This window comes from Phyllobates terribilis, unplaced genomic scaffold, assembly GCF_046119375.1.
Source record: "Phyllobates terribilis strain yellow unplaced genomic scaffold, ASM4611937v1 Scaffold_3__8_contigs__length_932513732, whole genome shotgun sequence".
In the NCBI taxonomy this organism is placed as follows: domain Eukaryota; kingdom Metazoa; phylum Chordata; class Amphibia; order Anura; family Dendrobatidae; genus Phyllobates; species Phyllobates terribilis.
In genome coordinates this window covers 6,104,944-6,126,387 of record NW_027362763.1, presented here as the reverse complement: position 1 = coordinate 6,126,387, position 21,444 = coordinate 6,104,944, and the positions used below count along the sequence as shown (strand labels likewise).

General features: G+C 46.6%; 1 protein-coding gene across 2 annotated transcripts in view; it reads right to left on the bottom strand.

Annotated features, from left to right (window-relative positions):
* MPV17 (mitochondrial inner membrane protein MPV17) overlaps window positions 1-18,814 on the bottom strand; it is a 78,062-nt gene extending 59,248 nt beyond the window's left edge. The window contains exons 1-2 of one of the 2 annotated variants that reach the window (XM_073672897.1): window positions 18,763-18,814; window positions 2,649-2,726 (exon numbers count right to left, since the gene is read on the bottom strand). In XM_073672897.1, coding sequence (XP_073528998.1) covers window positions 2,649-2,721 — 73 coding nt within the window. In that variant the 5' untranslated portion in view covers window positions 2,722-2,726; window positions 18,763-18,814. The remainder of the gene's footprint in view (window positions 1-2,648; window positions 2,727-18,762) is intronic. The other variant, XM_073672898.1, reaches the window with a different exon arrangement.
* Window positions 18,815-21,444: the final 2,630 nt, after the last annotated feature.

Here is a 21,444-nt window from a genome sequence, read left to right as displayed (position 1 = left end):
TTAACATCCGAATTCTTTAGGACCTTTAGGGACTCTTTGGTCCCCCTCTTGACTCAGGTGTTTAACGAGTGTCTCTCCTCGGGCACTCTGCCGAGATCATTAAGGAGGTCGGCTTTGATCATTTTGTCAAAGGGTAAGGATCCATCACGCATTGAGAACTGGCGTCCCATAGCACTTCTCAATGTGGACAGGAAGGCTATCCTGAGGGTGGTGGCCTACGCGGACGATGTCACCGTCTTTGTTTCTTCGCAAGAGGAGGTAGCGGCGGTGATGTCAGAAGTGGAGCGCTACTCGGAGGCATCCGGGTCCAAGGTCAACCAGGATAAGTGTGAGAGTCTCTGGCTGGGAGGCGGAGATCCCGGTTTTGATCTTCCGGACACCCTCCCCGAACCCCAAGAACATGCCAAAGTCCTGGGCATCGAATTCGGCCAGGGTGATTACCCCACGAAAAACTGGGAAGGCAGAATCAAAGGTGTCGCCCAAAGAGTGGACCAATGGAGGGGTTGGTCTTTGACCCTGAGGGAAAGGGTTGGCCTGTGCAAAGCTTTCCTGCTCCCCTTGCTAATCTACCTGGGCAGCGTCTGTGTCTTGCCAGAGCCTCTCTGGACACGGGTCTACAGTCTGTTCTTCCAGATGTTATGGGGGAACAGACTGAACCTAGTCAAGCGGGAGGTCACTTACCGCACGAGGAGACTAGGGGGTTTGAATATGGTGAACCCCGTGGTGTTCCTGGTGAACACCTTCTTGAAAGTGAACGTGGCAAACCTCTGGAAAGAGAGGGCTCCTCCGTGGGTTTCAGCCTTTCTTCCAGGAATGGGAGACAGGGGGAAGATTGAAGGATCTCCGCACACCACACGGGCATCTCCCGGCTTACGTTACCCCGGTTCTGAAAATGATCCGCCGGTGGGGTCTGGGAATGTGGGAGGTGAGGTCCCTCCCGAGGAAACTCCTTGATATGAGGGTCTTGCTTTCTCATTTTCAGAGTCCATTGGTCCTCAAAGACTGCCCAAGTCGGGATCTGGAGGTTGGGTTGAGTTTGTTAAATTCTAGCAGGATCCCCAAGAAGTACTGGGACTTGACTTGGCGCTGCTTCCATGGTAAGCTGTATGTGAGGGACAATTTGAAGTACAGGAGCTCCGAGGACAGGAATTGCCCCCGTGAGGCTTGTGCTAACGTGCTGGAAAGCATGGAGCACTTCCTGCTTCATTGTCCCTTTAATACAGAGCTGTACAACAGGGTGGGGGCTTCCATTGGTTGGCCGCGGCTGGCTACTCTGTCCTACGCCGGGTGGGCCTATGGAGCGTTCGGAGACCTTGGGAGAAGGGACCGAGACACTTTATTCATAGTCAGCGCAGTGGTCAGGTATTTCACGTGGAACGCACGAGTTTTAGTCTCGACGCAGAGTAAAATCCTCCATGTAGATGAAGTCTGTAGGAACATCCTAGGTGACCTGGTGAAGGTACGTTCTCTGGAGTATGAAGGACTGGGTGCCCGGAGGGCGGCCCGTCTCTGGAGGGGCTTTTCCTTCAGGGTGCCTTAGTCCGGTAGTACTCCTACACCCTGGTGGTGGGCTGATGTCTTTCCACCCTAGATTTTTGTTTTGTATTTCTGTCTCCTGAATAGAAGGTTTGCCGGCATCGAACTTGAGCCTTGGATGGTGAGTGTGTAGGTTGTGTTCTGTATATATTGTATATAATGTATAATAGGGGGTTTTAGTTAGGTTGGGTGGGGGTTTTGGGGGGGTTCTTCATCAGTGGTGATAAGAGGACTGATCTGGCCTGGTCCAGGCCCCGCCTGGGGAAAAACTTTGGGGCCTGATCCTAGCTCGGAGTAATCCTGAACTTTGTGGCCAGAGCTGGATCAGGGGTGGCGGGATAGTTAGTGTAGGTTTGTGTTTTATATATATATATTAAAAAATTACAAAAATATAAAAAAAATTTAAAAAAAGTTTTTGTCCATGTCACTATTGTATATATTGTTATGTTTGTTTTTTTGTGGTGTGAATGAGGTGCGGTAAGGGGGTGACTAAGGTCAGGCAGTGGGACCAGTAGGTTAGTGTTAGTGTCCGGTTGTATATACGTTATATTAGGTTTAGTGTTTTATTGTATATAATCTTGTATATAGGACGGTGTTTTATGTGTATATAGGACGGTGTGAGCGTTGTGTGGGATTGTATATAGTAGGATGAATGAAGCTGGGCCGGGGGTCTTATAGGTTTTATAATAGTTATTTCTTCTCTATGTATATATTCCTGGGGGGATTTTGTTCTTTCTCTGTAGTTCGGATCTTCTATTTTCTGTGATTTGTGTCGGGTTTTTGTCGTCTTGTTTTGTTCTTATGTTTTGTATTCTTTTATCAATAAAAAAGACCTACAATCTATTACTCCCTGTTATCAGCCATTACTGGGGGAGGTGACTGTAGGACAGGAGACCACAATCTATTACTCCCTGTTATCAGCCATTACTGGGGGAGGTGACTGTAGGACAGGAGACCACAATCTATTACTCCCTGTTATCAGCCATTACTGGGGGAGGAGACTGTAGGACAGGAGACCACAATCTATTACTCCCTGTTATCAGCCACATTGTGGGAGAACACCTGGGTGGAGTCACACAGGGCATTGCTCTGCGCTGGAGCTGTATACTCACCGGCAGTGATGATCTGCACCTTCCAGGGATGGAGGGAGAGGAGTCGCTGGTAATGGCGCCACAGCGAGGCCATCAGTCCTGTGCGGAGACACAAGAGGAGACATCACTGTGAGGTATATAGGCGTATACTGTCAGCACGGACATCATATACATTGTTATATATACAAAAACCTGATCAGCACCTCCTAGTGTGAACTGGTGCCAGCTGCTGTCACTAAAATATATAAAGCAATAATACAGCAGCAGCAGCAGCAGCAGCGCTCCTCCATACAGCCGACATGCAGAGCTCCTTCATACGGCCGACATGCAGAGCTCCTCCATACGGCCGACATGCAGAGCTCCTCCATACGGCCGACATGCAGCGCTCCTCCATACGGCCGACATGCAGCGCTCCTCCATACGGCCGACATGCAGCGCTCCTCCATACGGCCGACATGCAGCGCTCCTCCATACGGCCGACATGCAGCGCTCCTCCATACGGCCGACATGCAGCGCTCCTCCATACGGCCGACATGCAGCGCTCCTCCATACGGCCGACATGCAGCGCTCCTCCATACGGCCGACATGCAGCGCTCCTCCATACGGCCGACATGCAGCGCTCCTCCATACGGCCGACATGCAGCGCTCCTCCATACGGCCGACATGCAGCGCTCCTCCATACGGCCGACATGCAGCGCTCCTCCATACGGCCGACATGCAGCGCTCCTCCATACGGCCGACATGCAGCGCTCCTCCATACGGCCGACATGCAGCGCTCCTCCATACGGCCGACATGCTGCGCTCCTCCATACGGCCGACATGCTGCGCTCCTCCATACGGCCGACATGCTGCGCTCCTCCATACGGCCGACATGCAGAGCTCCTCCATACGGCCGACATGCAGCGCTCCTCCATACGGCCGACATGCAGCGCTCCTCCATACGGCCGACATGCTGCGCTCCTCCATACGGCCGACATGCTGCGCTCCTCCATACGGCCGACATGCTGCGCTCCTCCATACGGCCGACATGCTGCGCTCCTCCATACGGCCGACATGCTGCGCTCCTCCATACGGCCGACATGCAGCGCTCCTCCATACGGCCGACATGCAGCGCTCCTCCATACGGCCGACATGCAGAGCTCCTCCATACGGCCGACATGCAGCGCTCCTCCATACGGCCGACATGCAGCGCTCCTCCATACGGCCGACATGCAGAGCTCCTCCATACGGCCGACATGCAGCGCTCCTCCATACGGCCGACATGCAGAGCTCCTCCATACGGCCGACATGCAGCGCTCCTCCATACGGCCGACATGCAGCGCTCCTCCATACGGCCGACATGCAGAGCTCCTCCATACGGCCGACATGCAGCGCTCCTCCATACGGCCGACATGCAGAGCTCCTCCATACGGCCGACATGCAGAGCTCCTCCATACGGCCGACATGCAGAGCTCCTCCATACGGCCGACATGCAGAGCTCCTCCATACGGCCGACATGCAGCGCTCCTCCATACGGCCGACATGCAGCGCTCCTCCATACGGCCGACATGCAGCGCTCCTCCATACGGCCGACATGCAGCGCTCCTCCATACGGCCGACATGCAGCGCTCCTCCATACGGCCGACATGCAGCGCTCCTCCATACGGCCGACATGCAGCGCTCCTCCATACGGCCGACATGCAGCGCTCCTCCATACGGCCGACATGCAGCGCTCCTCCATACGGCCGACATGCAGAGCTCCTCCATACGGCCGACATGCTGCGCTCCTCCATACGGCCGACATGCTGCGCTCCTCCATACGGCCGACATGCAGAGCTCCTCCATACGGCCGACATGCAGAGCTCCTCCATACGGCCGACATGCAGAGCTCCTCCATACGGCCGACATGCAGCGCTCCTCCATACGGCCGACATGCAGCGCTCCTTCATACGGCCGACATGCAGAGCTCCTCCATACGGCCGACATGCAGAGCTCCTCCATACGGCCGACATGCAGCGCTCCTCCATACGGCCGACATGCAGCGCTCCTCCATACGTCCTAACAATGATTGATGGACGCACGTGAATTGGTGATTTCTGCGCTAAGAAACATCGTTTTTTTGTAAGTTTTTGTTGCTGAGGAAAAATACAGTTTAGATGTAATAATTTCATTAAGACGTATCTTGGCCGCATGGAGGAGGCTGCTGTATTAGTGCTTTATATATATGTATACACACAGAGGACATAGATATATACACATATATACATTATATATATATATATATACACGCAGGACGGACACCACATACATCATAGACATACATATACACACACGTATATACATTATATATATATATATATATATATATATATATACACGCAGGACGGACACCACATACATCATAGACATACATATACACACACGTATATACATTATATATATATATATACACGCAGGACGGACACCACATACATCATAGACATACATATACACACACGTATATACATTATATATATATATACACGCAGGACGGACACCACATACATCATAGACATACATATACACACACGTATATACATTATATATATATATATATATATACACGCAGGACGGACACCACATACATCATAGACATACATATACACACACGTATATACATTATATATATATATATATATATACACGCAGGACAGACACCACATACATCATAGACATACATATACACACACGTATATACATTATATATATATATATATATATATATATATACGCAGGACAGACACCACATACATCATAGACATACATATACACACACGTATATACATTATATATATATATACACGCAGGACAGACACCACATACATCATAGACATACATATACACACACGTATATACATTATATATATATATATATATATATACGCAGGACGGACACCACATACATCATAGACATACATATACACACACGTATATACATTATATATATATATACACACGCAGGACGGACACCACATACATCATAGACATACATATACACACACGTATATACATTATATATATATATATACACGCAGGACGGACACCACATACATCATAGACATACATATACACACACGTATATACATTATATATATATATATATATATATATATATATATATATATATATATATATATATATATATATATACGCGCAGGACGGACACCACATACATCATAGACATACATATACACACACGTATATACATTATATATATATATATATATATATATATATATATATATATATATATACGCGCAGGACGGACACCACATACATCATAGACATACATATACACACACGTATATACATTATATATATATATATATATATATATATATATATATATATATATATATATATATATATATATATATATATATATATATAAAACGCAGGACAGACACCACATACATCATAGACATACATATACACAGACGTATATACATTATATATATATATACACGCAGGACAGACACCACATACATCATAGACATACATATACACACACGTATATACATTATATATATATATATACACGCAGGACGGACACCACATACATCATAGACATACATATACACACACGTATATACATTATATATATATATACACGCAGGACGGACACCACATACATCATAGACATACATATACACACACGTATATACATTATATATATATATACACGCAGGACGGACACCACATACATCATAGACATACATATACACACACGTATATACATTATATATATATATACACGCAGGACGGACACCACATACATCATAGACATACATATACACACACGTATATACATTATATATATATATACACGCAGGACGGACACCACATACATCATAGACATACATATACACACACGTATATACATTATATATATATATACACGCAGGACAGACACCACATACATCATAGACATACATATACACACACGTATATACATTATATATACACGCAGGACAGACACCACATACATCATAGACATACATATACACACACGTATATACATTATATATATATATATACACGCAGGACGGACACCACATACATCATAGACATACATATACACACACGTATATACATTATATATATATATATATACACGCAGGACAGACACCACATACATCATAGACATACATATACACACACGTATATACATTATATATATATATACACGCAGGACGGACACCACATACATCATAGACATACATATACACAGACGTATATACATTATATATATATATTGTAGTGCCGGCGTCCCTGCCCTCTGCTAGGCAGGGACGCTGCTCCTCTCACCGCTCTGCTAGCCTACCCGGAGGCTCTGCCATCACAGGTCGTACCTACCCCTTACCCAGAGACTGCCCTGATCACTTGCCGTAACTCCCTGTCCGTTCACCCAGAGACTGCCACCCGCTCCCTTACAAGGGCCGCCCCCTTGTATAGTAGCTCAGAGGTTCCGCCTCCCGGACCCGTTACAGTCCGCCTCCCGGACCCGTTACAGTTTGCTCGGGCCATGGAACCCGGTGGCACCCAAGCTCCCTCGCTCTCGGACCTCGCTCTTGAACTGTCCCGTCAGAGGTCCCAACAGGAGGCCATCCTGGGTCACCTGCGGAATGTTAATACTCGCCTGAACACTCTGTCTGATCCACCAACAACCTCCGCCAGTGCCATATCTTGCAATCCGGCGGCTCCGCTGCTCACTAATACTATGGTATCCTACCCCGGACCCCGGCTTTCTGCACCTCCTCGCTTCGGAGGCGACCCCGTCCAGGCTCGGGGCTTCTTGAATCAGTGCACCCTGCATTTTGAACTTTTGTCCTACCAGTTTAACTCCGACCGGGCCAAAATTGCCTTCATCATGTCCCATCTCACCGGGGAGGCCCTGGCCTGGCTGAATCCTCTATGGGATAGAGGAGACCCCCTGGTGTCCAACTTGCCTGCTTTTCTCACGGCTTTCCGGAAAGTCTTCGACGAACCCGGACGGAAGACCTCATCTGCATCATCGTTGCTACGCCTCCGTCAGGGGAGTCTCACCGTGGGCCAATATGCCATACGGTTCCGTACCCTTGCCTCGGAGCTGGCCTGGGATAACGACGCTCTGGTTTCCGTCTTCTGGGAGGGTCTGTCCGGCCGTATTAAAGATGAACTTGCCGGTCGGGACATTCCTACCACTCTCGATGACTTAATAACTCTTGCCACCCGAATTGACCTACGGTTTCAGGAGCGTGCCAAAGAGGTCACCCGTGAGAGAAGGATTCCACGTTTAGCTCCTACTTTCCAGAAACCCGTCATTCCCTCCATCTCTCCCCAGGTACACTCTCCTGAGCCTATGCAGGTCGACCAGACCAAGATGGTCAAAACCCGTCAGGACTCACGCCGTGCCGAGGGGAGCTGCTTCTACTGTGGCAGTAAGGAGCACCGGATCCGTGCCTGCCCGGAGAGGTCGGGAAACGCCTGTGTCTAGGTTCGCTCAGAGAGGTCCACCTAGACAAGAATAAATCCTCTCCATCCCTGCTGTTGTCAGTTTCGATCATCTACGGGGAGAACCGTTATTTCGAACTAGCCCAACTTGACTCTGGAGCAGCCGGGAACCTTATTTCACAGTCCCTGGTTGAGAAATACCGCATCCCCACCAAACCTCTGGCTGTACCCTTGTCTGTCGCTGCCGTGGATGGGGGCCTCTTACCTCGCCCCATTCAACTCATCACCGAATCCATTACCCTGCAGGTGGGAATGCTGCATTCTGAAAGTATCTCCTTTCATGTTCTGCCTGGACTCTCTCACGCCCTCTTGCTAGGTCTGCCCTGGCTCCAGAGACATGCACCCGTGCTAGACTGGCAAACCGGAGAGGTCCTTCGCTGGGGACAAGACTGTCATAAGACCTGCCTGGTTCCCGTCCATCCCGTTCGTCCCTCTCCTACCCCAGCTAATCTACCTGGACTTCCGATTCCTTATTGGTCTTATGCAGATGTCTTTAATAAAAAGGAGGCAGAGACATTACCACCACATAGACCATACGACTGTCCCATCGATCTGCTACCCGGTACTACTCCTCCCCGTGGGCGTATCTATCCTTTATCCGCTGCTGAGACCCGGTCAATGTCCGAATATATTGAGGAGAATCTGGCCAGAGGATTCATCCGGAAATCTACCTCCCCGGCGGGAGCAGGCTTCTTTTTCGTCAAAAAGAAGGACGGCTCTCTCCGTCCCTGTATAGACTATAGAGGCCTAAACCTGATCACGGTGAAGAATAAGTACCCCCTTCCGCTCATTCCAGAATTATTTGATCGTCTGAGGGGGGCTAGGATCTTCACCAAACTGGACCTTCGTGGGGCGTACAACCTGGTTCGTATTCGTCAGGGGGATGAATGGAAGACGGCATTCAACACCCGGGACGGCCACTATGAATACCTGGTAATGCCCTTTGGTCTCTGTAACGCTCCTGCCGTCTTTCAAGAGTTGGTCAATGACATCTTCCGGGACCTTCTCTACTCCTGCGTAGTGGTGTACCTGGACGACATCTTGGTCTTCTCTCCGGATCTCCAGACTCACCGGAGGGACGTTCGTCAGGTCCTGCTCAGGCTAAGGCAGAACCATCTCTACGCTAAATTTGAGAAGTGCCTCTTTGAGCAGACCTCGCTTCCGTTTCTGGGCTACATTATCTCTCAGACCGGCCTTCAAATGGATCCTGAGAAACTGTCTGCCATCGAGAAATGGCCCCGACCGGAGGGGTTGAAGGCCATTCAGCGTTTCCTGGGCTTCGCCAACTACTACCGCCTCTTCATACCACACTTCTCTTCCCGGACGGCCCCAATTTCTGCGCTCACCCGTAAAGGTACTAATCCCAAAGAGTGGCCACCCGAAGCAGAGGAGGCCTTTCTTTCCCTTAAACAGGCCTTCTCTTCCGCCCCGGTGCTGCATCGCCCAGATGGCAACAAGCAGTTCTTCCTGGAAGTTGACGCCTCCTCCTCTGGAGCCGGAGCGGTACTTACTCAAAAATCATCTTCCGGGAGGATGGTAACTTGTGGCTTCTTCTCTAAACTCTTCTCCTCCTCTGAGCGCAACTATTCCATAGGAGACCGAGAGTTATTGGCCATCAAACTGGCATTGGAGGAGTGGCGTTACCTGCTCGAGGGGGCTCTTCACCCGGTAATAATTTACACTGACCACAAGAACTTGGCTTACCTCCAGCATGCCCAGAGACTTAACCCGCGCCAAGCCCGGTGGTCCTTGTTTTTTGCTCGTTTTGATTTTGTCCTTCATTTTCGCCCGGCTGACAAAAACGTCAAGGCGGATGCCTTGTCTCGATCCTTTCTGGTGTCTGATCTCGAGGAGGATCCGAAACATATCATCGATCCCGCCAGAGTAATGCAGGTGGCTCCCGTGAGTCTAAATCGTCTTCCTCCTGGTAAGACGTTCGTACCAGTACCTGATCGGGAGAAGATTCTACACTGGGGTCATTCGTCTAAACTAGCTGGCCACGCCGGTCAGAAAAAGACCCTCCAGCTTATTACCCGGCACTACTGGTGGCCTAACCTGCACAAGGATGTAATAGACTTTGTTTCTGCCTGTGTGTCCTGCGCCCGCAACAAAGTTCCGAGACACCTGCCGGCCGGCCGCCTCCTACCTCTGCCAGTACCTGCTGCCCCCTGGCAGCATATAGCGATGGACTTCATTACTGATCTGCCTGTCTCTGCCGGTTGTACGGTCATTTGGGTGGTCGCTGACCGCTTCTCCAAGATGGCTCACTTCATTCCACTGCCAGGTCTTCCGTCTGCACCCGAGCTGGCTAAAGACTTTATCCGCCACATCTTCCGTCTTCATGGCCTGCCCCGTCACATCGTGTCGGATCGTGGGGTACAGTTCACTTCCCGTTTCTGGAGAGCCACTTGTAAATTGCTGGACGTCACCCTGGACTTCTCCTCCGCTTACCACCCACAGTCTAATGGTCAAGTGGAGCGGATCAATCAGAACCTGACCAGTTACCTTCGGCACTTCGTTAATGCCCACCATTCTGACTGGGTGGATCTCCTGCCATGGGCCGAATTCTCGTACAACAATCACGAGAGCGAGTCTTCCTCCAAATCCCCGTTTTTTGTAGTCTACGGTCAGCATCCTCGGATCCCGTTTCCCGTCTCCACCTCGGCGGACAATCCGGCTGCGGAATCTCTTGTTAACAAATTTTCCTCCATATGGGAGAGTACCCGGTCCGCACTTCTTCTGTCATCCGAGCGTATGAAAAGACACGCTGACAAAAAACGTCTGGACCCTCCTCAATTCCGCCCTGGGGATAAAGTCTGGCTCTCGTCCAAATATGTCCGGCTCAAGATCCCTTCCTATAAGTTAGGGCCTCGGTTCATCGGCCCACTGGAGGTCATCAGTCAGATCAACCCGGTGGCCTATAAATTGAAACTCCCGGCCAACTTACGGATCCCTAACTCCTTCCATGTGTCTCTCCTCAAACCTGTGGTACTTAACTCTTTTTCCAAGTCTACAGGTACGCCTCCTGCTCCGGTTTCTGCTGTGGACGAGTTTGAGGTAGAGAACATTCTTGCCACCAAAAGGGTAAGAGGAAAGACCTTTTTCCTGGTAGATTGGAAGGGGTTTGGTCCTGAGGAGAGAACGTGGGAGCCCCGGGAGAACATCCATGCCCCTCTCATCCTAGCTAAATTTCTGTCTGGCCTAAAAAAGGGGGGGCCTAAAGGGGGGGGTACTGTAGTGCCGGCGTCCCTGCCCTCTGCTAGGCAGGGACGCTGCTCCTCTCACCGCTCTGCTCCGTGCCCGGCTTCCTCCCCCCGCTCTGCTGTCAGCGCGCGCTCCGTCCCGGCGTCCTCCTCCTGCTCTGCTCTCAGCGCGCGCTCCTTCCCGGCCCCTGTGCTTAGGGCGCGCGCGCGCGCGCTCCCCTCCTCTTAAAGGGGCCGCGCGCGCCGCCCTAAAGAGTCCCCGGCCAATGGCCGGAGGACTTCATCATATATAAGGCACCTCCTCCAAAATGGAGGTGCCCGAGCAATGTTGTTTGCACCTGTGTCTCACCTGTGCTTCAGCCCTCAGGTCCCGTTGCCAGTTACCTGCCAGTTTCCTGCTAGTTACCTGCCAGTTTCCTGCTAGTTACCTGCCAGTACCTGCCAGTTACCTGCCTGATTCCTGCCTGAATACTTGTTACCTGTCTGCCAGTCTGAGGTCCGACGGTCTGCCTTACTTCTCCTGTCAGTCTGTCTAAGGACCAGCCTGCCCGCTCACCTGGGAGCGCATGTCAGCTACCTGCCTGCTTGCCTGAGGTCCGACGGTCTGCCTTACTACTCCGGTCAGTCTGTCTATGGACCAGCTTGCCCGCTCACCTGGGAGCGCTTCTCCGTTGTCTGCCTGCTTGCCAGCCCGGAGGCTCCGTTGTCACGTGCTGTGACCACCAGCTATCTCAGAGACTCTTGCCCGCTCACCTGGGAGCGCATCTCCGTTACCTGCCTGCTTGCCAGCCCGGAGGTCCCGTTGTCACGTGCGGTGACCATCAGCTATTCCAGAGACTCTTGCCCGCTCACCTGGGAGCGCATCTCCGTTACCTGCCTGCTTGCCAGCCCGGAGGTCCCGTTGTCACGTGCGGTGACCATCAGCTATTCCAGAGACTCTCACTTGCTCACCTGGGAGCACACATCTACCACCTGCCTGCTAGCCTACCCGGAGGCTCTGCCATCACAGGTCGTACCTACCCCTTACCCAGAGACTGCCCTGATCACTTGCCGTAACTCCCTGTCCGTTCACCCAGAGACTGCCACCCGCTCCCTTACAAGGGCCGCCCCCTTGTATAGTAGCTCAGAGGTTCCGCCTCCCGGACCCGTTACAGTCCGCCTCCCGGACCCGTTACATATATATATACACGCAGGACGGACACCACATACATCACAGACATACATATACACACACGTATATACATTATATATATATATATATACACGCAGGACGGACACCACATACATCATAGACATACATATACACACACGTATATACATTATATATATATATATATATATATATATATATATATATATATATATATATATATATATATATATATATATATACAGTGCTGGCCAAAAGTATTGGCACCCCTGTAATTCTGTCAGATGATACTCTGTTTCTTGCAATCACAAATTCTTTGGTCTTATTATCTTCATTTAATTTGTCTTCAATGAAAAAAACACAAAAAGAATTGTCCTAAAGCCAAATTGGATATAATTCCACACCAAACCTAAAAAAGGGGGTGGACAAAAGTATTGGCACCCTTTGAAAAATCATGTGATGCTTCTGTAATTGGTGTAATTAACAGCACCTGTAACTTACCTGTGGCACCTAACAGGTGATGGCAATAACTAAATCACACTTGCAGCCAGTTAACATGGATTAAAGTTGCCTCAACCTCTGTCCTGTGTCCTTGTGTGACCACATTGAGCATGGAGAAAAGAAAGAAGACCAAAGAACTGTCTGAGGACTTGAGAAACCAAATTGTGAGGAAGCATGAGCAATCTCAAGGCTACAAGTCCATCTCCAAAGACCTGAATGTTCCTGTGTCTTCCGTGCGCAGTGTCATCAAGAAGTGTAAAGCCCATGGCACTGTGGCTAACCTCCCTAGATGTGGACGGAAAAGAAAAACTGACGAGAGATTTCAACGCAAGATTGTGCGGATGGTGGATAAAGAACCTCGACTAACATCCAAACAAGTTCAAGTTGCCCTGCAGTCCGAGGATACAACAGTGTCAACCCGTAGTATCCGTCGGCGTCTGAATGAAAAGGGACTGTATGGTAGGATACCCAGGAAGACCCCACTTCTTACCCCGAGACATAAAAAAGCCAGGCTGGAGTTTGCCAAAACTTACCTGAGAAAGCCTAAAACGTTTTGGAAGAATGTTCTCTGGTCAGATGAGACAAAAGTAGAGCTTTTTGGGAAAAAGCATCAACATAGAGTGTACAGGAAAAAAAAAGAGGCATTCAAAGAAAAGAACACGGTCCCTACAGTCAAACATGGCGGAGGTTCCCTGATGTTTTGGGGTTGCTTTGCTGCCTCTGGCACTGGACTGCTTGACCGTGTGCATGGCATTATGAAGTCTGAAGACTACCAACAAATTTTGCAGCATAATGTAGGGCCCAGTGTGAGAAAGCTGGGTCTCCCTCAGAGGTCATGGGTCTTCCAGCAGGACAATGACCCAAAACACACTTCCAAAAGCACTATAAAATGGTTTGAGAGAAAGCACTGGAGACTTCTAAGGTGGCCAGCAATGAGTCCAGACCTGAATCCCATAGAACACCTGTGGAGAGATCTCAAAATGGCAGTTTGGAGAAGGCACCCTTCAAATATCAGGGACCTGGAGCAGTTTACAAAGAAGAATGGTCTACAATTCCAGCAGAGCATTGTAAGAAACTCATTGATGGTTACCGGAAGCGGTTGTTCCCAGTTATTTTGGCTAAAGGTTGTGCAACCAAGTATTAGGCTGAGGGTGCCAATACTTTTGTCCGGCCCTTTTTTGGAGTTTTGTGTGAAATGATCAATGATTTCATTTTTGCTTCATTCTCTTTTGTGTTTTTTCCTTGCAAGCAAATTAAATGAAGAGAATAAGACCAAAGAATTTGTGATTGCAAGAAACTGAGTATTATCTGACAGAATTGCAGGGGTGCCAATACTTTTGGCCAGCACTGTATATATATATATATATATATATATATATATATATATATATATATATATATATATATATATATATATATATATATATATATATATATATATATATATATATATTTATACACGCAGGACGGACACCACATACATCATAGACATACATATACACACATGTATATACATTATATATATATATATACACGCAGGACGGACACCACATACATCATAGACATACATATACACACGTATATACATTATATATATATATACACGCAGGACGGACACCACATACATCATAGACATACATATACACACACGTATATACATTATATATATATATATATATACACGCAGGACGGACACCACATACATCATAGACATACATATACACACACGTATATACATTATATATATATACACGCATGACGGACACCACATACATCATAGACATACATATACACAGACGTATATACATTATATATATATATACACGCAGGACGGACACCACATACATCATAGACATACATATACACAGACGTATATACATTATATATATATATATATATATATATATATATATATATATACACACGCAGGACGGACACCACATACATCATAGACATACATATACACACACGTATATACATTATATATATATATATATATATATATATATATATATATATATATACAGTGCTGGCCAAAAGTATTGGCACCCCTGTAATTCTGTCAGATAATACTCTGTTTCTTGCAATCACAAATTCTTTGGTATTATCTTCATTTAATTTGTCTTCAATGAAAAAAACACAAAAAGAATTGTCCTAAAGCCAAATTGGATACAATTCCACACCAAACCTAAAAAAGGGGGTGGACAAAAGTATTGGCACTGTTTGAAAAATCATGTGATGCTTCTCTAATTGGTGTAATTAACAGCACCTGTAACTTACCTGTGGCACCTAACAGGTGATGGCAATAACTAAATCACACTTGCAGCCAGTTAACATGGATTAAAGTTGCCTCAACCTCTGTCCTGTGTCCTTGTGTGTACCACATTGAGCATGGAGAAAAGAAAGAAGACCAAAGAACTGTCTGAGGACTTGAGAAACCAAATTGTGAGGAAGCATGAGCAATCTCAAGGCTACAAGTCCATCTCCAAAGACCTGAATGTTCCTGTGTCTTCCGTGCGCAGTGTCATCAAGAAGTGTAAAGCCCATGGCACTGTGGCTAACCTCCCTAGATGTGGACGGAAAAGAAAAACTGACGAGAGATTTCAACGCAAGATTGTGCGGATTGTGGATAAAGAACCTCAACTAACATCCAAACAAGTTCAAGCTGCCCTGCAGTCCGAGGGTACAACAGTGTCAACCCGTACTATCCGTCGGCGTCTGAATGAAAAGGGACTGTATGGTAGGATACCCAGGAAGACCCCACTTCTTACCCCGAGACATAAAAAAGCCAGGCTGGAGTTTGCCAAAACTTACCTGAGAAAGCCTAAAACGTTTTGGAAGAATGTTCTCTGGTCAGATGAGACAAAAGTAGATGGGAAAAAGCATCAACATAGAGTGTACAGGAAAAAAAAAGAGGCATTCAAAGAAAAGAACATGGTCCCTACAGTCAAACATGGCGGAGGTTTCCTGATGTTTTGGGGTTGCTTTGCTGCCTCTGGCACTGGACTGCTTGACCGTGTGCATGGCATTATGAAGTCTGAAGACTACCAACAAATTTTGCAGCATAATGTAGGGCCCAGTGTGAGAAAGCTGGGTCTCCCTCAGAGGTCATGGGTCCTCCAGTAGGACAATGACCCAAAACACACTTCCAAAAGCACTATAAAATGGTTTGAGAGAAAGCACTGGAGACTTCTAAGGTGGCCAGCAATGAGTCCAGACCTGAATCCCATAGAACACCTGTGGAGAGATCTCAAAATGGCAGTTTGGAGAAGGCACCCTTCAAATATCAGGGACCTGGAGCAGTTTACAAAGAAGAATGGTCTACAATTCCAGCAGAGCATTGTAAGAAACTCATTGATGGTTACCGGAAGCGGTTGTTCCCAGTTATTTTGGCTAAAGGTTGTGCAACCAAGTATTAGGCTGAGGGTGCCAATACTTTTGTCCGGCCCTTTTTTGGAGTTTTGTGTGAAATGATCAATGATTTCATTTTTGCTTCATTCTCTTTTGCGTTTTTTCCTTGCAAGCAAATTAAATGAAGAGAATAAGACCAAAGAATTTGTGATTGCAAGAAACTGAGTATTATCTGACAGAATTGCAGGGGTGCCAATACTTTTGGCCAGCACTGTATATATATATATATATATATATATATATATATATATATATATATATATATATATATATATACACACACACACGCAGGACGGACACCACATACATCATAGACATACATATACACACACGTATATACACTATATATATATATATATATATACACGCAGGACGGACACCACATACATCACAGACATACATATACACACGTATATACATTATATATATATATATACACGCAGGACGGACACCACATACATCATAGACATACATATACACACACGTATATACATTATATATATATACACGCATGACGGACACCACATACATCATAGACATACATATACACACACGTATATACATTATATATATATATATACACGCAGGACGGACACCACATACATCATAGACATACATATACACACACGTATATACATTATATATATATATATACACGCAGGACGGACACCACATACATCATAGACATACATATACACACACGTATATACATTATATATATATATATACACGCAGGACGGACACCACATACATCATAGACATACATATACACACGTATATACATTATATATATATATATATATACACGCAGGACGGACACCACATACATCATAGACATACATATACACACACGTATATACATTATATATATATATATACACGCAGGACAGACACCACATACATCACAGACATACATATACACACACGTATATACATTATATATATATATACACGCAGGACGGACACCACATACATCATAGACATACATATACACACACGTATATACATTATATATATATATATATATATATACACGCAGGACGGACACCACATACATCATAGACATACATATACACAGACGTATATACATTATATATATATATACACGCAGGACGGACACCACATACATCATAGACATACATATACACACACGTATATACATTATATATATATATATATATATACACGCAGGACGGACACCACATACATCATAGACATACATATACACACACGTATATACATTATATATATATATATACACGCAGGACGGACACCACATACATCATAGACATACATATACACAGACGTATATACATTATATATATATATACACGCAGGACGGACACCACATACATCATAGACATACATATACACACACGTATATACATTATATATATATATACACGCAGGACGGACACCACATACATCACAGACATACATATACACACACGTATATACATTATATATATATATACACGCAGGACAGACACCACATACATCATAGACATACATATACACACACGTATATACATTATATATATATATACACGCAGGACGGACACCACATACATCATAGACATACATATACACACACGTATATACATTATATATATATATACACGCAGGACGGACACCACATACATCACAGACATACATATACACACACGTATATACATTATATATATATATACACGCAGGACGGACACCACATACATCATAGACATACATATACACACACATATATACATTATATATATATATATATATACACGCATGACGGACACCACATACATCATAGACATACATATACACACACGTATATACATTATATATATATATATACACGCAGGACGGACACCACATACATCATAGACATACATATACACAGACGTATATACATTATATATATATATATACACGCAGGACGGACACCACATACATCATAGACATACATATACACACACGTATATACATTATATATATATATACACGCAGGACGGACACCACATACATCACAGACATACATATACACACACGTATATACATTATATATATATATACACGCAGGACGGACACCACATACATCATAGACATACATATACACACACGTATATACATTATATATATATATATATATACACGCATGACGGACACCACATACATCATAGACATACATATACACACACGTATATACATTATATATATATATATACACGCATGACGGACACCACATACATCATAGACATACATATACACACACGTATATACATTATATATATATATATACACGCAGGACGGACACCACATACATCATAGACATACATATACACACACGTATACAGATACAGAGGAGACTCACAATGTGACACTCACTGGAGCCTCAGACAGGAAGTGATGTCACAGGAAGCAGAGCATCATGGGAGGTGTAGTTTTCCCTGCTGCTTCTTTGGCATGGAGATCACATGATGTGGAGACCCCTGTGACTGCAGCCCCTGTGTGATCCCCTCCTGCTAACCCCTTAGTGACCGGGCAGAGGTCCAGCCTGCGTCGTGTGTTGGGGTCTTCTTCTTCCTTCCACCTCACATTACAGACCAGTCGGCTGTAGGTCGCTGCTTTGTGCCCTGGCTGCAGAGATGGCGGCTCGTCCGCTCCTCACACCTATGGCCACAGATTCTATGGCCCCGTTCACACTGCGTCATTCGCCATGTTCAGTGGTCCCGTCGCCAGGGGCTTACGTCCGAACCCCCCACAATTTGGGTGTATGTGTCTCTTGGAGACGTAATGTGCGAATTGCCTCTTTAGAGAAAAAGAGGACTTAACTCTATAGGAAGCAGCGATCCTACAAGTCACCATCGCCCGTGTAACGAGCCTTGCAGTATGACTTAGGGTAATAGCCAAATCAGAATCTCCAGAGACGGCCGCACAGACGTAGTACACGCCGACAGTGAAGCATGGCGGAGACCACTGACTCCGTCATTACTGTCACTGGCCCGGTCGGCTCATGCGCCCGAATCCCGGTGCGCGGGGGGTTGGACAGAAGCCCCGATGGGACCAACCAATTTGGGACACAGTGCAGTGTGAACACTCCCTAAGCAAGTTTTTGTTTTTATGCAGTGAGACATGTCTCCGGGGCCCCGAGGCGCTGACGCCGCTCATCATGTGAGGATTTATTGTACCACAAATGTGACGTTTCTAGGACAGGATTACAGGTGTCGTATGGAGAAATGCCCCAACACTGACTGCCCCCTACTGTCATCTGTCCGCCGCTGCAGGAGGTGCCAGAGAAAGAGGGAGAAGCTGCTTCTCGCAGGTGGAGCCGCGTATCACCCCCACGGGATCCCAGAGTGAGATCTACAACCCAGGTCTTCATCTCTGGGTCTCGTGGACTGGAGAGGTCTCATCTCAGGAGATAATGGGGTCTAATAATAAATGTGCAACACAGAGGGGCCACAACCTCGTGTAGCCCTCTCCCCGTGTATCTGCCACCTCTGCTGCAGAGGTTTCTCCTGTCATTGTACCATGTGTGAGAGACGTACAGGTGGTTTACCTTTGTTTTCTTCTCCTGTGAGCGGAGATCTGTCTTCCAGATGTGGGTTGATACGACTGTGTACCATGTGTGAGAGACGTACAGGTGGTTTACCTTTGTTTTCTTCTCCTGTGAGCGGAGATCTGTCTTCCAGATGTGGGTTGATATGACTGTGTACCATGTGTGAGAGACGTACAGGTGGTTTACCTTTGTTTTCTTCTCCTGTGAGCGGAGATCTGTCTTCCAGATGTGGGTTGATATGACTGTGTAACATGTGTGAGCGACATACAGGTGGTTTACCTTTGTTTTCTTCTCCTTCTGTGAGCGGAGATCTGTCTTCCAAATGTGGGTTGATATGACTGTGTACCATGTGTGAGAGACGTACAGGTGGTTTACCTTTGTTTTCTTCTCCTGTGAGCGGAGATCTGTCTTCCAGATGTGGGTTGATATGACTGTGTACCATGTGTGAGAGACGTACAGGTGGTTTACCTTTGTTTTCTTCTCCTTCTGTGAGCGGAGATCTGTCTTCCAAATGTGGGTTGATATGACTGTGTACCATGTATGAGAGACGTACAGGTGGTTTACCTTTGTTTTCTTCTCCTGTGAGCGGAGATCTGTCTTCCAGATGTGGGTTGATATGACTGTGTAACATGTGTGAGCGACATACAGGTGGTTTACCTTTGCTTTCTCTTGTTGAGCTCCTCGGTTGTGTGTCTGGGTCCAGTTGTGCCTGCCTGACATTGTGGGAGGATGAGATATTTCACATCAGACAGACAGTGACCATTATCTGCAACCTGGAGGATCACAGGAAGAACAAGACATGACGACCCGAGCGGTCGTACAATGCTGTCTCAGTGCAGTCTGCGAACCATCGTCCCTCCACAGAGTAAGTCTGCAGCTGTTGTGCACCACCACATGTATGTGGTTTCCTCTGTGTTGGTAGGTTTTATCCTCAGGGGAAGGATTTACTGTAGGATTATCCCACGGAATAAAGCTTACAAGCCACATATCGTGTCATTAATCATCCGATGTGGCGATGGTGGTGGTGTCAGACCTTGTCACTGTGGGGGTCTGCATCCTGATATCCCTTCTCTTCCACACGGTCTTGATATTAAAGGTAAGAGAGGAGTTGTGCTGTCCATTTGTATGGGGTCTAGGGTCACCCTCTGAACCAGCGGAGCCCATACTCCATCCTCTCTCAGACCCTGATGGTGGATTCACCAGTCACAATCATAGTGAGCTGTCAAGGAGCAGCGGTACGGATCTCAGCTCTGGAGGGTCTGGATCTCCTGATCTGGGCTGACCCCTCTCCTATGTGAGATTATATACAGTGCCTACAAGTAGTATTCAACCCCCTGCAGATTTAGCTGGTTTGATAAGATGCAAATAAGTTAGAGCCTTCAAACTGCAAACGAGAGTAGGTTTTATGAACAGAAGCATAAATCTTACAAACCAAAAAGTTATGTTGCTCAGTTGAATTTTATTACATTTTAAACATAAAAGTGTGGGTCAATT